Source organism: Thunnus albacares, chromosome 8, assembly GCF_914725855.1.
Source record: "Thunnus albacares chromosome 8, fThuAlb1.1, whole genome shotgun sequence".
In the NCBI taxonomy this organism is placed as follows: domain Eukaryota; kingdom Metazoa; phylum Chordata; class Actinopteri; order Scombriformes; family Scombridae; genus Thunnus; species Thunnus albacares.
Window position 1 is genome coordinate 17,903,039 of NC_058113.1, and position 21,864 is coordinate 17,924,902.

The window sequence follows — 21,864 nt, forward strand, 5'->3', positions numbered from 1 at the left end:
TCTTGAAAACAGGCTTGTGTAGCCTCTGATTTGAGTCTGCACAGATAATATGATATCAATCCAGTGCATCACCGTTGCCATCCTATTGTTGCTCTTCCTCTTTCAACATCAAAGACAGTGGTGATGCAATGACTGTAAAATGATACTGAGAGGAGAGCAGAGGGCTCAGAGGCAGATCACAAATAACACTGTCCAAATAAATTCCAGCAGCGTGGGAGTCCCTTTTGTATGTGTGTGTGTGTGTGTGTGTGTGTGTGTGTGTGTGTGCGTGTGTGTGCCTAAGATTGTGTGAAAGAGAGAAATACACAGAAAGGGATAGAGACAGGATGGAAGAACAGAATAAAGATCTCACGCTGTCCGGCATCAAATTATAGCTTTAAAGAAAGCCCCTCAAGGCAAATGGAACATTTTTCTGCTGCTGTAACTCTAATTTTAGTGATAGTTGTACTTACAATAAAAGTTCACAGGGGCTTTTCCATGGACTCTGATTGTTTAACATACTACAAACATGCTCTGGAGAGGAGACTGTTGGAGTATTTGTCAAACACTCTACTAAAGAGACAGTTGTACTTGCATGCACCCAGGTTTACCGGATGAAATACAACTGTGAAAGCTGATTTATTTTTCTTTTATTTAATCAAGAATAAACTGTACATAGCCACATTTTACTTGTTTTTTACTTACCTCTAGGGGGAAAAAAAACTGACTAGTTAAACCAGTAGACTAACTAGGGAACAGTCAGAAGTTGGAGTTCATCTCGTTGCTCCTAATCCACAGGTCCTTGGTCTGTGTCCAACCAGGTGATGCTGGATCTCGTCCAAGCAAGGATGCTTCAACTTTCAGTGACCTTTGCACACTTGCATCATCTCTTAACATCCACTTATGTCAGTCGCTTGTCTGTCTATAGCGGTTCAGTGAGAATTTCATGCCTTGTCCGTCAAGCCAGTTGGCTGCAGTAATCAGCACGCCTCTTCAGATCTGTGCATCAAGAGGTATCCCTGTCATTTGTCACTTTGTCAGCCTGTCTTCTGTTACTCAGCGTATTGTTTTCTCCCTCTAGATTACTCAAACATCTTCAGATCCTTCTACCTGTTTGTGTTGTATGTCTTTCTCCCTTCAGTGTGACACTGGATGTCTCTCTTTTTCCCTCCATTAGCATCATTTTTAGCCCCTCTCTCTCTCGCTCTCTTCAATGACTCTGTCGTTCTATTTCCCTCCCTCTCACTCTAAATCTCCCCTTGGTTTGGTCTTCAGACAGGAAGTCTTAGTATGTGTTTACATTCTGCTCTGACACACACATGCATGCCCATGTACACCAATGTTAGAACACACATGCACGAAAATGTCCATGTGTTCTGGCACACAACATCATAAACACAACTCATACATTAAATATGTGATATACTGTGCAGGTCTCTCCAGCTCTTTTCCAAACCATTAAATTTTGTTAAAGTTTAGTCTAATAGGACTACTGTAAAACAGAAATGATGGAGGTTCTGCAAGTTCTCTCATAAAATAAAGACAAAACCTCTTTCTAGTGTAGTAGTTTTTTCATTCATCCTCTTTAACATGATTAGTCTCATTAGCGTTCTTCTTATAGCCTTTATATTGTGGAAAACTAAGAGAGAATTATGAAGTTTGATTTCACTCAGTATTTGCTCCATAACAAGCTCTTAAAAACCTCACATGGAGCAGGTTAACAGTTGGCTTATCCAAGTTGGTGTATTTAAATTTCAGTCTCTATAAAGGAGAGCTGTCAAACCTATGTAAGTCTATTAAAGGGCTTAGCTTTTGCTTATAGAACTAGGATTATAGTATTATCATTGTTGTGTGAGATACAATTGAATGTACATTTACATTGCAATAGACTCTCATAACAAGAGACGTGAGCAACAAATGATCTCAGACACTATAAATGAGGAAAATGCAAACATGTTAACCTACCTTCTTTTCATGTTAAACAGTACAAGTTTATATTCAGAAAATAAACATTTTGAAAACCAGTTGGGGATAAATGTACATGTACATGAATGGTCTGAATATTATTATTTTAAATCAGCGACCTTGTATCCTTAAAACACTAACATTTACAGTAGGTAACTGTGAGGGGTTTCATTCATCCCAATCTGTAACTTATGATAAATGTGAATGTGAATGAAAAGTGATATATGGGAATGTTGTAGAAGATGAAGAAGGTGACTCACAAAAAGGCATCTGTATCTGCACACTGGAACACCTTATGTTTTTATGAACATGTCTATAGAGCTACAATGATTAACTGATTAATTGATCAGGACTATTTAGGACTATGCAACTATTTTGATAATTGATCAATTGTTTAAGTAATGTTTAAAGCGAAAATGCCAAATTTTCCCAAGTTCCAAACAGTCATTTGTGAGGATCTACTGCTATTCTTTGTCATATATGATAGTAAAGTGAATATCTTTGGATTGGATTTGGACTGTTCGTTAGACAAAAATTGCCTGGGAAACTGTGACAGACACCGTTCACTGTTATCTGGCATTTTATAGGCGATTAATCAAGAAATTATCAGATTGATGAAAACCATTTTTTAACAAAAGGTTTTAGATCAGATATGATGCATTTCAACTGTCCTCTCATAACTGCTTTCACAGTGATATATTAAAGATGAACTCATATTAAAGTAATTCTCACTCTGCTGAGCTCAAACTACAAAACACACCAGGATTATCAAGGGATTTGATTCTCTTTTTATCCTGAGAAATATTTTTACTAACAGTGGGAGAGAGACAGACAATATCATCTTTTATCAGTCTCACAATATGATTAAACTTGTTTCCATCCTGTAATGTATGAAAGAAGTAATTGGAGTTTGATACTGAATATGATAAGAGGAAGAGAGTGAAAACAAAGTTAAATACTGTGTTATGGTTGATATATTTTGCATTGTGGATGTTATAACAAGGAGACAGACAGTTTGACAGAAGAATAAATGTAAAAAGCGTCTATTTATACAGACTTTTTCAGAAAATGTATGAAAGTGATGTGCAAAAAGTCTGTTTTAGATACATGACATTAAACCAAACTGATGTGTCATTTAATTGCCGCTGCCAGACAGGACTAGGCCTATAAGAAATGTTGTTATTCCTTGTAAAATGGGGGGAATAAATGACTGTTTAAATTTCTTGACAAGCAATACGCTTCACATGTACAAAATGTAAATGTTATACATCAAGCAAAACTCGAATGCTAAGTTAAAATCACACACACCTGACTAAAAGTTATATTCAAATGTAAGGCTCGGTCTGTCTCTTTATAACTCGTCCCCGGACCTGCACTCCATCCATCTTGCAGAATGAGACAGGTTTGTGTCTCCTGGTTTCCTGTCTAGAGGATCATCATCACTCACAGCTTGTCAGCATTGCTCGGAAAGATCCGGAATAACGGATGTCAGCAGAAGAGCCATGGATCAACCTGTTACTGAGGATGAACACAAAGAGAACGTGCAGGTTGGGAACAGAAAAGAGAGAGAGAGAGAGAGAGGGGGACATGTGAAAAAGAAATTAGACGAAGCAAACAGGGACAAAGACAGAGTGAGTACAGTATGTCTGTCTGTCTGTGTAGGCGTAGAAAAGCCCGAAAGATCACTATATGACATATGTCTGTGTGTGTATATGTATGTAGGTACAAAAGTGGTGCGTCAGTGTCCAACAAGGGGAACTGGAAAACTTTGTTTATGTCAGGAACAGTCTGAATATTGATGATGGACGAGAGATGACGGGGTTTCTGCACTTTTTTACTACACTCCCCCCTGTTCTCTCATGGTTATTTGTCAGGAATGAGACGGGGATGGATGGGGAATAGATTGCTTGTACAAACAATTACACATATTCTTCTTATTAAGATACAAGAGGAACATGTGAAAAAAGACATGTCTTGCTCTTGTAAAGCATTTCCCACCATTAGAGTATTTATATTCAACAATGTGAGACTATAAGTGTGCACCTGTCAGTTAAATGATCCCTAAAGAAGACTTCTCTATATCTTGAACAACAATGAACCAGCTCATTATCATACAGTCAGTATTTCCCAAACCATAACAAAAAATGGCCATGTGCTAGTTTCCAGTGGGCCCTACATGACTGAAGCTGGGTTCCCCATACACTGTCTGCTAAAACAGAGCATCAAGCCCTTTTGTGGAGTAAAAAAAAGAAACATCGGTATACATTTCTACTGTGGGCTGTTGCTCTATATCGTATTGTGTATCCTGCAAAGCCATGTCTGCTGTCACATCTACGCTCTAATCTCCGCTGACGATTGTTTAACTAAATGTCACAATCACAGAGCACGTACAGATGCGCCTACAGACACTTTGTGATTTGCCGTAGACTTGCTGTTTAATTTACTGTCAGCGTGACAAAATACAGATTCACAGACCTCGCCTCACATCTCTGGATGACAAATCTAAACACACACACACACACACACACACACACATAGATTTTGTGCCCCTGGTTGAGATGTCCGGTGGTTAAGTGGTAAATGTGTGCCACTGTCTTAAGTTTAAAATTTAGCCTAATTAAGCCTAAGCCTAATAGTGATGAATATCACTGATTATTGATGGTGTTAAGTCACGAAATGTGGTGTGGTAAAGGTCTTTCAGTGTAGTAGAGACATGGTAAATGTCATTTGCATTTTATGTTTGATGATGATCTTGTAATTTAGGTGATGTTTTTGTCCAAACTGACTTTGGTTGGGTGATTTTTACTGTTACTGTTATTACTGTGATCTCAGAATAGCAGGCAAGCAAAAATACCTTGCAAAATAAATACAATAAGGACAGGCAATAGAAGAGACTTTAGGCTTTTTAAAACCAATTTGATACAGTAAATTTTACATGATGTGGGGTTGAGGTGAAGTGATATTTGATGGGAAAAAAAATGTTCAGCCAACGTTTGCAGGATTGGATTTTGCTTTGGGCAAAGATTTGACTGGAGCACAAGGGTCACTCTCCACCATTAGGGAAGGAGGAGTCACGGCCTGATGAGGCACCAACCTTGATGAGAACCAGAACACAGATTAACAAGTACAGATGTGTAGAGCTGAATCACTGCCTGAAGATATATTGAGGGTATGAATTCCCCCAGAGCCCCCAGCAACATGTCAGTAACCAGTGGCAGAAAGATCTCTGTACAACTACAACACACTGGATCAGTGTTAAGAGGCCAGTATACTCAGCTTTTAAGGGCTGAAAGTAAGGTTTTAGAAACCTGCTGGGAGAAAATGGTAGTTGTTGCTACTTGTACAGGAAAATGCCTGAGAGAGTGTCTTGTGAGGAAAGATCTGATTCACTGGATGGTATAGAGAGCAAAACTGTGAGACTGTGGATAAATAACAGGTCCATAATGATGGCCAGCTTTTCAACTTTTCTTACACCAAGGTTATTTACAGTCTGAGAAGACATCATTGTGGTCTGATGTATGATATTTCAGCATCTAGAGAGGTGTATTTTTCTCAACAGTTCTGTCTGATATAATGCCATTTGTCTAACATGCACTATTCATATATTTACAGGCCTACAAAGTCTGTAAATACAGTCTCCTCCATCTGCACCTATAAGTTTACATGTACAGGTGAAAGAAAATTGGAGCCTGATTGAAAATTGCTTAGTCAGTGACTGGAAAGCCTGAAAAGAGACTAATCTAGACTGGTTTAATATTCAAACAGGCAACATTCACTTAAATAATGTTCAGTTCACAGTATCAAATATCTGCTAAAAACACCTTGAAGTAGACTGTGGACTACTGAATGGAAAACTCAAATGCAGGAGGAAAAGGGAATAGTGTCCAATCCCATATGGATGATAATTAACCATGAACTGTGACAGGGTTTCACACTGGAGCAGTGTAGCTCAGACTCACTTACTTATATATGGATCAGGGACTCTCCTCTAAAAAATAGTTCACCAGATCAGTTATGTGATAACTTTTCAGTGCTTGTTCACCGAATGACTGTTGATGCTCTGGACCTGTAACTGACTGAAGTGACTATATGAGAGCTAAGGAGATGCACCTGCAACCTTACACACTTTAATGGACTGCAAGGCACCAATGGGCTAAGTGTACTTCCCTCACCTTGTCTGTTTATCCATGTAAAAAATATTGGAACTGTAATCTGGTTTACTACACATGGTACATGCATTTACAGTCCCTCTATTTTTACTGTGATGGGTTGACTGATCTTTTGGTTTCATTTTAGTTAAAAATGTTTACTCACATGAAAAAAATGCTTATTGACATGAAATAACAGACACTTAATAAGAAGACTTAAATATAACTCTTTATTTTCAGACACATGTTGTATTTAGATAGACATCATTACTTGGCAGCAGTCCACTGGGATACTAACATTAAAAAAAAATGTGCGTACCATGCTTTTTTGTTTGTTTGTTTGTTTTTTTGCTGATCAAAAAAAATAATTTTTAAGTGTTGAAGTGATTGTATTTGAGCTGTATTAATGGCACTTCTGGTAGACACACACACACAAAACATAGACATAACATTGGTCTTTTCATGCCTGACAAAGTGAAACATCATTGAAATAAAAATCATACATCAATAAAATCCTAACTGCATACATTCATTTTTTCTATTGATGTTCTTCCTCGCAGTAAAGCCTGATGGATTAAGGCCCCTTTGGCTCGGAATAAAGGAAGGAAGAAACACAGCAGAGAATATATCTCTATCATAACTTCTACCAAGGCACTTCTATCATGTTGTCAACTTCACCTTACTGTCCACAAACTGAAAAGGAACAAAACCTATATTGTAAAAATCAACAAAACGCTTCAGTCTGCAGTTTTTTCAGTACAAAATACAAATAGATAGATTATCCATTCAACTAACATTTGAGCTCAAACTGACCGCCTGAGGATTTTTCCAGGACGCTGGAAGAAAAATCACCTGAGTAACACGCTGCCATATTATTGTATATCACTTGATACAGAAGTGAAACCTTCCTCTCTAAGTTACAGTAGTGCTTCAAGATTAACCTTATTGTTTACACTGTCCACTTTAAATATTATACCATTTATCTTTCCCAGCAGAGTGAAATTTCGATCCAATGTAAACAGGTTTATGATCAGGATGTAGCTAATCCTGCCATATAGAAACTGTTAGTTTGCACTTGATTAGTGCTAGTGATATTTATGTGTCTGTTTGTTTGTTTGTGTGTATAAGAGAGACAGATAGAAGAAGAGTTTGTTTGTGTGTGTGCATCAGTCAGCCTCCAGTCTGTAGTGCAGGACATAGTAGTCATGGACGTACATCAGGACAGCGAATGGCTGGCCAATGATGAGTGACATCCACACTGCTGCATTGCCGTAGTTACCACGCAGGAAGCGGCTGACAAACCAGGCTAATGGAAGCTGGGGAGTAAATAAAAAAGGTAATTAATTCATTAATTATTCATTCATAGAGGGTGATTGTGTTTTGAATGAATAATTAGAGTCTCATATGTATATGTTTTATTTTTTCAGATTTCTGTTGTCCGTGTTGTGCGACTCAGCACAATACAGTGAAAAACACAAAGTCAGCAAAGAAAAATATGCACTTAAGTTGCCTATTGTCCTGCAAAAGTACCCCATGATACATCAAAAATGCCCTCCTATGCTTACCAAGTCATTAATTAAGTTAATGATACTGGGGGCAAGGCCAAATACTGAGAACACCTTTTAAAATGTTCCATAGGATTCAAAAGGAACATCATCCACGTCTTTGTACACAAATGAACTATATTTGCCACACTACCCTTAGATAATGTAAAACCCCAGTCCAATTTTTCAATCTTTTCAAACATTAAGGTGGAGTTACTAACAAAAAATGCTCTAGCTCTATCACAATTCATATAGCACAGTTGTCAGTGAGACATTTTTAGCACAGTGCAGTCCTAATACTGCTGTATTTCATAAGCGATACAATCAGTTGGGTCTTACCTGAGCCATCATGCCCATAAAGGCCCACAGTCTGAACATCCTCAGAGGAACACTCACCAGGTACTGAGACAGACAGACAGACAGGAAAACCCAAACTATTAAATCACTTTAACTGAAAACATATGAAGTTCAAACAAAGGTGAAATTCTAATATTAGAAAGATGGTGTTGACAGCTTGAAGACTGAACGTACAGCATTTACTACATTGTTCACATAAGCAGAGAGAGTGGTCTTACCTCATGGAAAAAGGCCGACAAGAAGAAAACTGCTGATTGGCTGACTATTTTACTAAACCCCCTCCTCAGTAGTGGCTTGTAAAAGTGGCTATAAGACAGACAGAAGAACAGATGATGAAATTTGTGGATGCATAGATAGAAAGATGAGTGGATTGATGGGCATATACACCATATATATATATATACACTAATTGCAAAACTGTTATTTAGTATTTGTTTTATTATTGTGTAATAATGTATGTTGAAATGTCTTACATTAACTCTCTTTAATGCTGTGTTTCTCCCCCCGGTAAGAACTTAAAGTAAATCGGTTTTAAAGCCTTTAAATAGCCTTTCATTTCCTTTGTCTTGTTCAATATAACCTCACTGCATTTACTCCTGCTGCCGAGTTAGTGTATGTGGATCTTGCTGCAGGCAGGCGCTGTATTTATTACTAACACTTACTGACACAGTCAGATGAATCGGTTTCCCAAATACATCAGTGTGCCTTGTTAAGTCTGTCTCACTGTGTTCACTTCTATGAATTTCATTGCTCCGTCTCAGTCTGTTAGTGTGCAAATAACTCACCGTAGACACCACTTGTGAACAGGGATGTTCCAGTTCTGCCAGAAATATGTCACCGTCTCAGAGTTCCTGAAAGAAAAGCATTACAGTGTCTAAATAATGGATCTGAGGCAGTTTCATTAATATTCATGAACACGAAAAAGGTCTAGAATCTTTACTGTCATACATGATAGTAAATTAGTAATTATCCTAAAGTTATTATCCTATACTGACATATTAATATCAGCAAATAAAAGTGCAATACACAAGCCAGCCAATCCCACAGACATGCAAAATTTGCTCCTTAAAAACATGCTTGACTTTCCCCATCTATCTGTTTTCCAAAGTACTGAAATAATGCTTCACATGTGCTTACAGACCAGTACACTTCTCAAATTTTCATTTACAAGTATGCACGCACATCCAGGCATCAACCAATTCCAACCTGCAGACATCCAGAAAGTCCTTCCCCACGCTCCACCACACCTCATAAAATTCATAAACAACACAGACACAACCACACACAGGTACGCACCACCAGTCATTGTAGAACTGTCTGTCTCCGAAGCGCAGCAGCTCAGCTGAGAAGTTCAGAGATGAGTGGAAGAACCAGTAGAAAAACATCAACCACAGCAAGTGGTTAGGGACCTGGATATGGAGAAATGTTACTGAAATAAGGATCCACATAAACAGGAATAGGATATATGACTGCTGCAACAGAAAAATAGGTGGTGATGCTCAAACTAGCTACAAGCAAAAGCCTGGAGCAACTTGTTTCCAACCCACACTGTCAACATAGTGCTATATACATGGCAATATGCAAACTATGGTTCAAGAAATGCTGTCATTTGTGTAACGGTAACATTAAAACTAATTGTAGGTAAATGCTAAGTCAATGAAGGTGAGAGTGATTTTGATAATATATATATTTGCTGTAACAGTGACAAACGGTCATTGGAAATGAATATGAACAATATTTTAAGTCCAAAACACTAACTATCAGAAGAGGTAAAATTCATCCTTGTGGCCTTTTCTTTGTCGTGATTACTGACACTACTGTTGTGGTTTGTCATGTCTTACTGTATGTTTTCTGTTTAATCCTTTAACGTGCGTGTCATCAACTAAAGACAACAGATATTAGTAAAAGGTTCTTGCATTGTTGTGTGTTGTGTTTTTACTCACAGCTAATCTCAAGAGTCTCTCAGTCATCCTGGACAGATCCATGTCCTACAGGAGGGCAGTGGAGGGGAGGACGGAGGAGGAGAGGGGAGGAGAGGAAGTGCGACATGTAAATTAACAAACAACACACAGCAGCACCTCACATTTGAAAACAACATGACACCATGTTGGTTTATGCAGCTCAAGCTTCTCTGTCATTCTGTCGTCCTCACCTCAAGTGGTTTCATGGAGCTTTGAATGATGGGAATCATCCACTGATAGTGAGAGAAGAAAAAACAGTGTTCAATTGCCTTTAAGCCATGCACTGTAATCTATACATTTTACATGTTGTCATCATCTTTTAAAGGGACAATAAAGTATTTTTTTCATAGCAGCCATTGTTACATGTTACAACATTTCAATCACAACTTTATCCCCATGTAATGAGGTTTTAGTCACATTTTAGTATTGATTGAAATTAAATTTTAATGGATACATCAGTTTTGGTTTACATCATAAAGCCGTACCTGTTGAGTAAGACCAACTAGCATCTGGATGAAGAACAGCTAGGGACAAAGACACAGAGAGTGAGTGACACAATCTCAAATTAGCCTGTAAATATTAATATACTTTTGTGGGCATTATGTATTCACTCTCAAAGTCAGTACACCAACATTTTGGAGGTATGTATCATTACTAGAGACTAGAGACAAAACTACAAAAATAAGACCCAGTATTTTCCCTTAAATAAGAAATTAATTCATCTTCCTTTTCACCATCATGGACAGCAAAGTTTGAGCTCTCAACAGCAGTGCGGATGTACTTTTAAGTATAGCCTCAAAAAACAAGGCTCTGAGTCTATGCTGACTTGACCACACAACTACAGTAAAGGTAGTAATCCCTGGCTGACATTTCCTCACCATCTCAAACAGTCTCCTCAGCAAGAAACTCATGCGAATCTTGGGGGAGCGAGGAAAGTTGAGCTCGTAGCACAGAGTCGGAGCAAAGACAAAGTAGTACATGTCTATAGAGATGGAGAGGAGGTAAATGTGACAGAATTAATCAATGAAATTCTTGAGGCAGTGGTAAAAACATGATGAATTTCATTTCATACAAATACTACAAAGATGTGTCTGAGTACCTCTGATGGTGAGGTTACCAGGATAACACACCTTACGGTCGCCTCCATTGAAGTGCTGTGCTGAGGGACCTGATGGAAAAAATTCAAACATGCAGGCAAATTATACTACATGATATGTTTTATTGTACTTATGACATTTAGATAGACAGAAAACAGGCCAAACACAAAGAATTGTTTGTTTTATAGTCACAGGAGTCAAAACAGAACTGTAGTGGTTACCATGTGTTTAACTGTCCATTTTTTTAAAAACCTACTAGCTGCAGTAACAAGTGTCTGCCATTAGATGTCACTGTAACAACATGAGCAAAGGACTGACTGATCATCTAGAAAGGGACTTACTCATTTTCAAATAGGCTGAAAGCATACACAGAAACTGAACTTAAAATTTGGTCACTAAAGTTATTTATTATAATTGTAAGGGGTCTGTATAATTCCCATACTTATCTACTATACATATGTATGTGTGTGTGTGAACTTGCTCTCACATGTGTTTGTGTGTATGTGTAACTTACAAGACAGTGATCTGGCCAGTTTCTTGGCCTTGACAGTGCTCAGCTCCCTACACCACATGTTGACGTCCTTATAGGAGTACAGCTTCAGGAACAGAATGGTGTAAGTACCAAGTGCGAACGCACTACCAACTGATGGAGAGGGGGAGAGAGATGATAGTTAACACTGTGATGAGGATAAAGCTGTGGTAAGAGGCCATGTAACCAACCGATAAACAAAAGGTATTCATAATCATCAAGCTTTATTTCTGTCTGCAGCACATAAAGAAAAACGTATATGTTATCAAACCAGAATATAGACCAAAAAAGATCATTTAACAAAACAGTCAACAAATCCTCTTAAATAAGACAGAAAACATGGAGGCTGAAGCCAAAGCTTATTATGTCTTTCCTTCTACTCTTCTACATTCAACAAGACACCAAGTAGTTCATTGTATTTGCCACTTCATACTCATTCAAAGTAAGGTAGAGCAGCATTAATGAAAATAAATCAATAAATAACTGGAAAAATCTTCAAACAAAAGATAATACTATTACACTGAACAATGTAATGTCCATTAACACAAAGTTAGATCATACTCCTGTACTTATTCAATACATTATTTTTGAACATTTTCTTATAGAACATAATGATTGTTTTACACATTTTTAATTCATCCTTAACTTTGTTCCATAAATTTACCCCTTTAACAGAAATAGGCTACATCTGTTTCTCAAATTTGTTCTGGCTCTGGTTTGAGAGTTGATTGAGAGGTGATTAGAAGAAAAAATGTGGAAAAGCGAGTGAAAGGAAGAACAGATTGAGGAAGAGTTGGTAGAAATGAAGAAGGGGAGCAAATGAACAGGAGAAAAAGTGTGAGATTGAGGATGGAAGACAAAGACACAGGGATAGACTGGAAGGAAGGAATGAGAGTGAAAAAGGAAGGGATAAAGGGATAAAGAAAAAGAGAGGTTGTCATTTCATCTTGAACAAACAGTTAAACAAGTCCAATAAAATAAATCATGGTAGCTCAAAGTCCACACACACACGATACTTACATACAAGCACACAAATACAGGCCAACTGAGCAATTTGCCTACAAGAGCTTTATCAATAATCACCATATGCTTGATAGAAAAGGATCATGCCGAACAGAGAGGAAGAAACACACCAACCTTTACTAACACACTCATACACTAACACAGACACACAGAGACACACAAATAAAAACTGCCTGTTGTGCCAACAGGGTGAGGTGGAGGTCAGCACACCTGGCATCAAACCCCAGCAGATCTTATCCATTAACCATCTGTCTCTCTGGCTTAATGTAGCTCCTAGACAGCCACTGGAGATAGTGATCATAGAAAAAAAAAAAACACACACACACACACGCACAGTGGAGGAGCTTACTGTAAGTGGTAAAAAAAATGCCAGAGGAGCCAGCCATCACCCACTCACAATTTTCCACCCAAATCATAATATATGTCTGTGAACTCACAAACACTTACTCTGATTTTTTAAAAGTCGTAGCTATGTTGACTGCACGCTATTTGTTGTTTTGTTTTGTGAACAGAGTCTGCAATGGCAAGAACCATAATTGTAATGATTCATAGATTAAAATCAATATGCTCACAGTAAATATAAATGCTCTTAGTAAAGACAAATCTTTAGTAATGAGATTTATCTTTCTTTCCTCTGTGGAGAGTCCTCTGATCAGAAAAAAAAGTTCAAACAGGTTCCACAACATGAGATGCTAGGTCCGGCTGAACCAGGTAACATGACAGTTGTGCCTTAGATTAGCCAATTCGACACACCTTGCTTTCAAAAATGTATAGGTTTGTCTCTAATATGTGAACTGTTTGAGTACCTCCATCCAAGCAAACATATGCATCTGTCTTTTATTTAGAGCCCTTTCCCAAGATTATCCCACATATTACACTTACTGCTCTGTGTGTGGGTGTGTGTGTGTCATCAGGTGCGTCACATACCTGCAACAGCAAGCCTTATTCTATTTGGTAAAGACAGGAAATATACTCAAAGTGTGCTAGTGTGAGTGTTCCTGCTTGTCCCAGTCTTATATAACTAACATCAAGAAAAGTACCAGACTGTTCAACAGCTGTGCACCTGCACGGTTGAAGTGTGCAGGACTTCACTGTGACATCCAGTTTGTATGACTAATTAAATATTTTACTGTCAGTTTGCAAGATTTCTTAACAGGATTTATTATCATTTTAGGCTATATATTAGGCTATATTAAATACTGTATCATTGAGTTGAATGCTTTTGCACTGGATCATATTGTTTTATTAAGCTTACAAAATATGTATACTTTCGTTTATGCACTGAATAGTTTATACTGAGATGTGCATAAAATCAGAACCAGATATACATAGCTCTTTCTATTTTTTACTGTAATCTCAAAAATCCCTTGTAGCAGACTAGTGCACATTACAGGACATCAAACGCAGTGGGAATAATGAAATAATGGCAGTAGAGAAAGTAGAGAGTAGAAAAGAGTTTCCTCTCATTGCTACAGTATTCCTCAAAAGAGATCAAATAAGATTTTTAATTAAGTTTGAGATCAGATTCTTGCACTGTGCTTTATGAACAGATTGAATACTGGTTGCATAAGAAGAATCCAGTAAATGTAATAGCTCCCTTCACACACTAACACACACACACACACACACACATACACACACACCTGCCCTCTGTCATTGCCCTTCCTGTGTGAACAGCAGCGCTGAGAGGAGAACAGACAGACAGATGGACTGACTCCTTTACTCCTTCACCTCCCAGTGAGAGAACAGATGAGAGGAGAGGAAGAGAAAAGAGGAAGAGGAGAGGCTAACAAAGTGAAAAGAACAAAGAGAAAGAAATAGATGCGACACATTAAACCTTTTATAATACTTGGGCTTTAAAACAATGAGTCTCTAGGCCAAGTCAACATTTAAAAGTCTAATAAATTCAAGAGGACAACTAAATTAACACTGCTTACACTTGAAACTCACTATCTGTCTCATAACATTATAAACGTCCCCACTAAAGCATAGAATAAAGGACAGAGGCCATGCCAAAAATCTGAACTAAATATACTATGTTAATGGTGTGAAACACTCCTACTGCAGAACGTTTGTAGGTTAAGTGACAAATGTGACCTTGTCAGTGAATTATTTTACATTTTCAAGTTCATTATGGTTAAGGACACAAGAGAAGAGCATAAAACCATGCAAGAGCATTGGTTCCCAACCTAGGGGTCGGGACACGTGTGGGGTTGTAAGAGGAATCTAAGTGGTCACAAGATGATTACAGGAGGAGGGGAATAATAAAGAATGATATTCTACTACATAATTTTAGGTTTTTTTTCTTCCTATGAAATGCTGTATAGTTTTACTTTCATCCTGTAAAAAGGGGTCACAAGTAGTCAAAGCTTGACATGGTGTATTAAAGGGTCATCAGCACAAAAGGCTGGGAGCTACTGTGATGGAGGACAAAATTGATCAGATTTTACCACAATATAAGCAAGTTCGCCTGGATTAATGCTGGAAGTTAGATGACTACCCATCACACCTGTAGTACGCACATTTTCTTAATCATCTTAGTGCCCCAAAACGAGAAATGTGCTTCATTTGGGAAATAAATAATTGTTGACATGCCAGTAGAATTTCCTGTTGAATGTGACTAACAACTATTTTTTTTAAATATAAAACAATGTACATTAGGTAACAAGGTTTTCAAAAATTGAATCTATATATTGACATGAATGATGATTGAATGATGATGAATGAGGCACATAGCGTGCTAGTGCATCATGTAGTGTACAGTATGGCGAATTTATCATGCATGAATTGTATGGTTTGTGGAGGGCGGCCATAGTCTCTGTCAGGCAGCCTGATGAAGACAGAAGACTGTGACCCTTGGATGACCCTGTAATGTAAACCACACCTACTTTGGCATCACTCTTTTTTCCTCTCCTCTCTTCCCCTCCCATTTCCTCCCCTCTCCTCTCTCCCCCTTTCTTCCCCTCTCCTCTCTTTCCCTCCCCTCTCATGTCCTTTCTTCTCCTCTCCTCTCTTCCCTTTTCCTCTCCTTTCTTCTCTTCTCTCCCCCTTTCCTCCCTTCTCCTCTTCTCTCTTCCCCTTCCCTCTTCTTTCTTCTCCTGTCCTCCTTCCCCCTTTTCTCCCCTCTCCTCCCTTCTCCTCTCCTTTCTTCTCCTCTCTCCCCCTTTCCTCCCCTGTCCTCTCTTCCCCTCCCCTCTTCTTTCTTCTCCTCTCCTCTCCTCTCTCCCCCTTTCCTCCCCTCCCCTTCATCTCTTCTCTCCTGTCTTCTCCTCTCCCCCCTTTCCTCTCCTCTCCTCTCCTCTGAGCCAGCTGGATATAATCCAGTCATGGACCAACTGGTCCATTACCACTAACAGACTCCAATTATGACTGGGTATAAGAGATGTCTTTTAGTGCACTATCAAACTCGTTGACTGTTTCTCTGAAGGGCAAAGATACGAATGTCCTCTTAATCTTTATTACAATGACACTTCCTGTTTATACACATGGCTACATTGTCAAGTATAAATGAATGGAGAGTAGTTTAGCAGTGTAATATTTAAGTCAACTGTTTGTCTCTTATGCACAGTATTTAGTAGTTAATTGCAAGCCTACAGAGGTAGTATTTTAAACATTTTACCTGGGGTCATAGAGGGGACCAATAGTACCACTGCAGCAGGGAATGTTAGCATGATGGCCATGTTGATGCAATGGACCAGAAAACCCACAAGTTCACTAAATGAACCCTGAAAAGAGAGAGAGAAACAGTAAGTTGTTCCATTTTCAACCATCACCACCCAACTAACTGCCACTACTTTGGTTGTAATTTTTTAAACTTCCCTATTCACTTGTTCTTCAGCTTATTCTAAAATACAGCAGTTTAACATTAATATTTTAAGTGCTTGTTTACTGTGTGTTTGAGCAGATCTCTACAACAGAACTACATTTTGAGTTACGGTGGCCTAGTAAAGTTTTTAAAGGTTCATGATGTTCCATATTCATAACTGAATATGCCCTAAAAATGCAGATGGTGAAACTAATTTCTCATTTTACCATTTTACTGTAACATTTGCAGATGAATTTGGAGAGGGTCAGCTAGTCACTCAGTTTCAGAGGACAGTTTTAGAAAAATAATCCCTCCTGGGAGTTGTGAAAGTGCTCTGAATTCAACAGTTGAGTTCAAATCCAAAGTGGTCTGATGTTTAATTGCAAGTAGGGTTTCTCCACTCACCTTTGACAATTGCCTTTCTGTGTAAAGAGCCACCAGAATGAACACATTGCACACTGTGAAAACACAATGAGAGATTCATGTCAGTTCCTCTTAAACAGTCCATGTTTACATCTTTATTTTCCTTACAAGCTCACTTCTGAAGGATCCCTGCAGGGTGAGAGTATGAACACGAGTCCAAGGAAAAGAAAACAAATCTGAATTTCCGTTCAGTATAACTTATTTATAACTGTAAATGCAAGTTTTTCATCCTCCAAATCATGAAATTAAGTGCCAATTGGTCACATTACATCAACATTACAGACATTACTGGGAGGAAATGCGTGCGGCAGGAACAAGACACATTGTTGTGAAAGTCACCTATTAACTTCCTGAGACAACTATATTGACAGTGATATGTTGTCATCTGTTGGGTGAAGACCTTGTCTTTCCAAACTCATTCATTAGCCTAAGACTTAAAGTAAACACATAGAGGAACATGTGTCAAGTGAAAACATGACTTTTACCGAACTGGATCAACAAGCTTCTTATGTAAATATACAGGGGAAATAGTTGGTATCTGTGCTAAGCAGAACATAGGAATTAAAAACATGTGGCAGAATTAATCTTTCTTTGAGTCATGAACTTATTAATAGAATGAAAATTGTTGGTTACAAGTTTTCGACTGGTTTGGTCTCAAGTTGAATTTTTAGGTGGATTAAGCTTTTCTCCTGCTTTTTTTTTTAGCAAGACTCTGCTCTCTCACACACAAACAGACACAGTCACAGACTCTCACACCATTAAACAGCAACACCTGATGAAAGAAATGAGGCAGCACTAACAGAGCATATGTGTTGCACAGCACACACCAACTGCTAGATACATGAATGTGCGTACACAAAACATATTTCAATGTTGCTAATTTGGTTTCCTGCACAGAGCTTGTTTTATATAAACTGGCATTTAACACTTGTGTCACTTGTGTGTAAAATGTGCAGATTAAATAAATGGATATCAATTGCACAAAAATCAGTTTTTCTTAATTTCTTATTTCTATGGAGCAACTGGCTGCAAAAAGAATCTCCACAGAGCGTTTTATAAGCCTCATAATCAAGAGGGTGCTGTAGTGAATGCAAGAAAGAATATGAATACAGGGTTTGCTTTGCATTTAAAGGACTAGTGTGTAAGATTTAGTGGCATCTAGCAGTGAGGTTGCAGATTGCAACCAGATGAGTAGCCCTCCCCTCCCCTGCCCTACCAGGCGTGTAGGAGAATCTACGGTGGCTGTGAAACTCACAAAACGTGAAAAGCCCTCTCTAGAGCCAGTGTTTGGTTTGTCCATTCTGGGCTACTGTAGAAACATGGCGGTGTGACATGGTGGCCTCCATGGAAGAGGACCTGCTCCCTATGTAGATATAAAGGGCTCATTCTAAGGTAATGAAAACACAATGATCCTTATTTTCATGGGATTATATACTTATTAAAACATACTTATGAATATGATATTTCATTTCGGCCAAGTCCGTTCCACTAGATGCCACTAAATCTCACACACTGGTCCTTTAACACCTACAATATTCACATTTTAGAAAAAACAGGGCTAATTTTAGACATATTTAGACCAAAAACAGTGTTTCTCTCTGATTCCGTGTCAAGCAAATTAGACTCAATTGTATATATTTTACCATGTTATCTGGCAGAAATGCAGGGTAACTCACAGCAGAGTAGACTTAAGGGAAGCACTGGTATGTAGATTGCTCATTATCTTGACTAGACTAGGCTGGGACACACTGATGGCACATAATTGCAGCAATTGTTCCATTTTAAGACCCTAATCAGGTCATTAGCATGTCAATCCATCTAATCTAGAGTTAACAAATGTGTAAACTGCCAGACATTTAGATTAAAACTATCCATCAGCATTGCCATACTAAATAAACTTGTTTAATGTTTAAGTCACATGCTTATTTTGGACTTCATGGTATATTTAGTGCTATGAAGACACAAGACAGTTTTAAGAAACAACAAATCCCTTGTAGGCAAAAATCTTTTTCATGTGACGACAACCACAGAAGCACAGTATTTAAGCTAATTATGCACACGTGAAAACTGTGAAAAAGTGTGTTAGTGAACATTTTATTCAGTCTTTCGTCATTTGCTGTTGGTGTGATATTAAGTAGACCTCACTTCACCAGGTTTTGCACCGATTTAGTATTTTATCTGTAGTTACATCTCAGCAAAGCAACTCTTTTAACTGGGTGGTTTTTATGTAACTCACATTTTCAAATAATATATAAATCACAGTAAAACATTCTTATTTTTTATTTCTAGCACACATTCTAGCATTATTTGTTGCACTGAGAATAAGTCCAAAAATAAAAGAAAAAAAGACCTCAATTTCTGCAATAGGACTGTGTATGACATTTTACTGAAGTAAGATTTGGATGATGTGTTTTTATTTTACTTTATTTTAAACAAATGGCTTGGTTGCCAAATAGCATGAAATTGGTGACACTGGTCCAACTTTGGTTTCCCTGGGCAACTGGACAAACTAAGGAGAGGGTTGTTCTTTGTCACAGATCAACACTCAACCATATGAAAAGCAGAGACCACGGGAAATGCATAATATACTTCTGCTATTGTGCTTTCTGATCTGTTTTGGAAACAGGCCTGTTAAGCATCTTTAACAAACAGTAACTATTGAGGCTGCATGTGCATCAAACTGGAACAAACAGCACAATTTACCACCTGTTTTAAAACCTTTCATCAGGTATCTACACAGCAGCTTTTGGGAGATATTATGGAAGCAACAGACTTGTACTGTAATGAAATACCTGACATCAGTATAAATTTCATTTCATTTTGGTCACTCAACTGGCCAGTTGCCTAAATGAAAAACTGTCTAGTCTTGTTTTCCAAACTTCACCCACTTAGCTGGCTATCACAAAATGTAGGCTTCTCACTTACTCTGTGTTGCAGTATTTGTGTGTGTGAGCTGCTGCAGTAACTCTAAAAAGTACTGAATGCCCTCTGGGAATGAGCTGCTTTACTGTCCATGCTACTGTAAACAGACTCCCATTCTCACCTGTCTGTTACCCATCGTCAGTGCAGTCATTTACCTTAACTCCATCCATCTCTCCCTCCCTCCCTCTATTCTTCTCTTGTCCTTTGTCAATGCAGCACTTTACATCGGCTCTCTCCTTTTTCTCTACCCTGCTCCTCTCTTCTCGTCCCTGCATTCTTGCCCTCTCTCTAACCAATCACTTCATTTTCTCTCCCATTCACTTCTTTCCCAACGCAGCTTCTCTCCTTTTCCTCTACTCATTTTTCGCTCTCTCCGTCACTTCCTCACGCTGCAGCACAGTACCAGTGTGCAGTATATCAGTATATAGGGCAGGTGACTGCCCCCCCAGAGACAGTGTGAGCTGCACCACTGCAGACTTGCACTGCGATGTACCATAAAAATACTGAAAAGACTTTGAATACAGCATGTACAGATAAACATGTTAGTTCGATGGTTCAATCTTGCTTTTCTCATCTCAGAAACATTTCAAGGAATAGATTTCTGCCAAAAATCTGGAAACTGTTATTCACGCTTTCATAACCAGTCGATTGGACTACTGTAATTCCCTGCTCTCTGGCATCAGCAAAAAATCCTTCTCCCGCCTCCAGCTCATCCAAAAACTCTGCTGCCAGGATTTTTACACCATTGAGGAAACATGATCACATTTCACCAATCCTGGCTTCCCTTCACTGGCTACCTGTTGCTTTTAGAATAGATTCTAAGATTTTGTTGATTACTTACAAAGCCCTGAGAGGCCTTGACCCAAGCTATTTATCAGATCTCCCATTGCCCCATGCCCTGTATGTTCCTGCTCCCTGAGATCATCGGATGTGTCGCCTCTTGTTGTTTCAAGGTCCAAATTTGTACATAGAGGGGATGGGCTCCTAGACTTTGACATGACCTGCCTGAGAAGATCAGGGCTGCAAACTCTTTCTTGTCTTTTAAATCACTGTTAAAATCCCACTTATTGAAAATTGCTTTTCGTTGAGCTTGTTATATTTTATGGCATCTTAGTTCATTTTACTTTATTTGTATTTTTATAATGTGCTTAGTTTGTATGGCTTTCAGTTTGTTTTTGCATTTTAAATGTGTTCTGTTTTTATTATTTTACTATTATTATGTGCCTATGTGTGTCTTAAAACAACGAATGGCTTGAAGTGAGGCAAATAACATCACCTATTTAAGGACAAAAATAAAAAAAACTTGAAACATGTTCACTGTTTTAAAAGGAGTTCAATTAATTCATCTAGTTATCTAAATGTTATGATTTATTTTCAGAAAAATCTGATTTTCATACTCAAAATTTTAAAATTGTGTGTGTTTCATGAGTTTGAAGTGGGATTGTATGAGTGTACATCACTTGAACTGGTTCAATGATATTATTTGGAGACTTACCAGATTTATTATTGTAAATAATCTGTACTGAGTTACATAAAACTGAATCTGACATATAATTTTTGGACACTTTTTAAACTTTATTCTTTTCAATCTACTGTAGTTTAAATAATGGTCACATTTTCCACCCCCACCACATTTATTGATTAAGTAATTATTAAGTGTTCACAAATTTGACCTGATATTCAACAGTTTTTATCTTAATCAGTGGAGTTATGCTGTTTAATTATGTCACTGTCTGTAACTGTGTTATTACTTTAATCGCAGGTGACTTATTTGACGATGACTTTTGCCTCCCTCCTAACCCTCACTGAAAAGTTTCCTTAAATGTTTACCTACCAATTACAAGGCATGCTGCCGGCCAGCTATAAGGATCCTTCAGAAACAAGGAAACCACTTGAATGGGGTCCACCAAAATACCGTACCTGGCAAATCCAAAATTGAAAGGACTGATTAAAAACTGAGATCAAAATTAAAGATGCACTTGTCATACCAAACTAGCTAGAAAAATACATTTCAAAAAAGTAAATACACTTTCTTTTCACTGCAGACAGTTCGACTTGTTGTAACAGGGAAAGCACAGGTGTGACTAAATAACATTAACAAATGGTCAGTT

At 38.1% G+C, this 21,864-nt stretch overlaps 1 protein-coding gene across 2 annotated transcripts in view; it reads right to left on the reverse strand.

Moving 5' to 3' along the window:
* Positions 1-6,299: 6,299 nt before the first annotated feature.
* Positions 6,300-21,864, reverse strand: part of dgat1b (diacylglycerol O-acyltransferase 1b) — a 37,283-nt gene continuing 21,718 nt past the window's right edge. For both annotated transcript variants that reach the window (XM_044359878.1, XM_044359877.1), the window contains 14 exons: positions 21,588-21,673; positions 16,814-16,866; positions 16,223-16,328; positions 11,566-11,694; positions 11,054-11,122; positions 10,833-10,936; positions 10,440-10,478; positions 10,146-10,187; positions 9,937-9,981; positions 9,290-9,402; positions 8,779-8,844; positions 8,212-8,299; positions 7,976-8,038; positions 6,300-7,408 (listed from right to left, as the gene is read on the reverse strand). In XM_044359878.1, the coding sequence (XP_044215813.1) occupies positions 7,259-7,408; positions 7,976-8,038; positions 8,212-8,299; positions 8,779-8,844; positions 9,290-9,402; positions 9,937-9,981; positions 10,146-10,187; positions 10,440-10,478; positions 10,833-10,936; positions 11,054-11,122; positions 11,566-11,694; positions 16,223-16,328; positions 16,814-16,866; positions 21,588-21,673 (1,153 nt within the window). In that variant the 3' untranslated portion in view covers positions 6,300-7,258. The remainder of the gene's footprint in view (positions 7,409-7,975; positions 8,039-8,211; positions 8,300-8,778; positions 8,845-9,289; positions 9,403-9,936; positions 9,982-10,145; positions 10,188-10,439; positions 10,479-10,832; positions 10,937-11,053; positions 11,123-11,565; positions 11,695-16,222; positions 16,329-16,813; positions 16,867-21,587; positions 21,674-21,864) is intronic.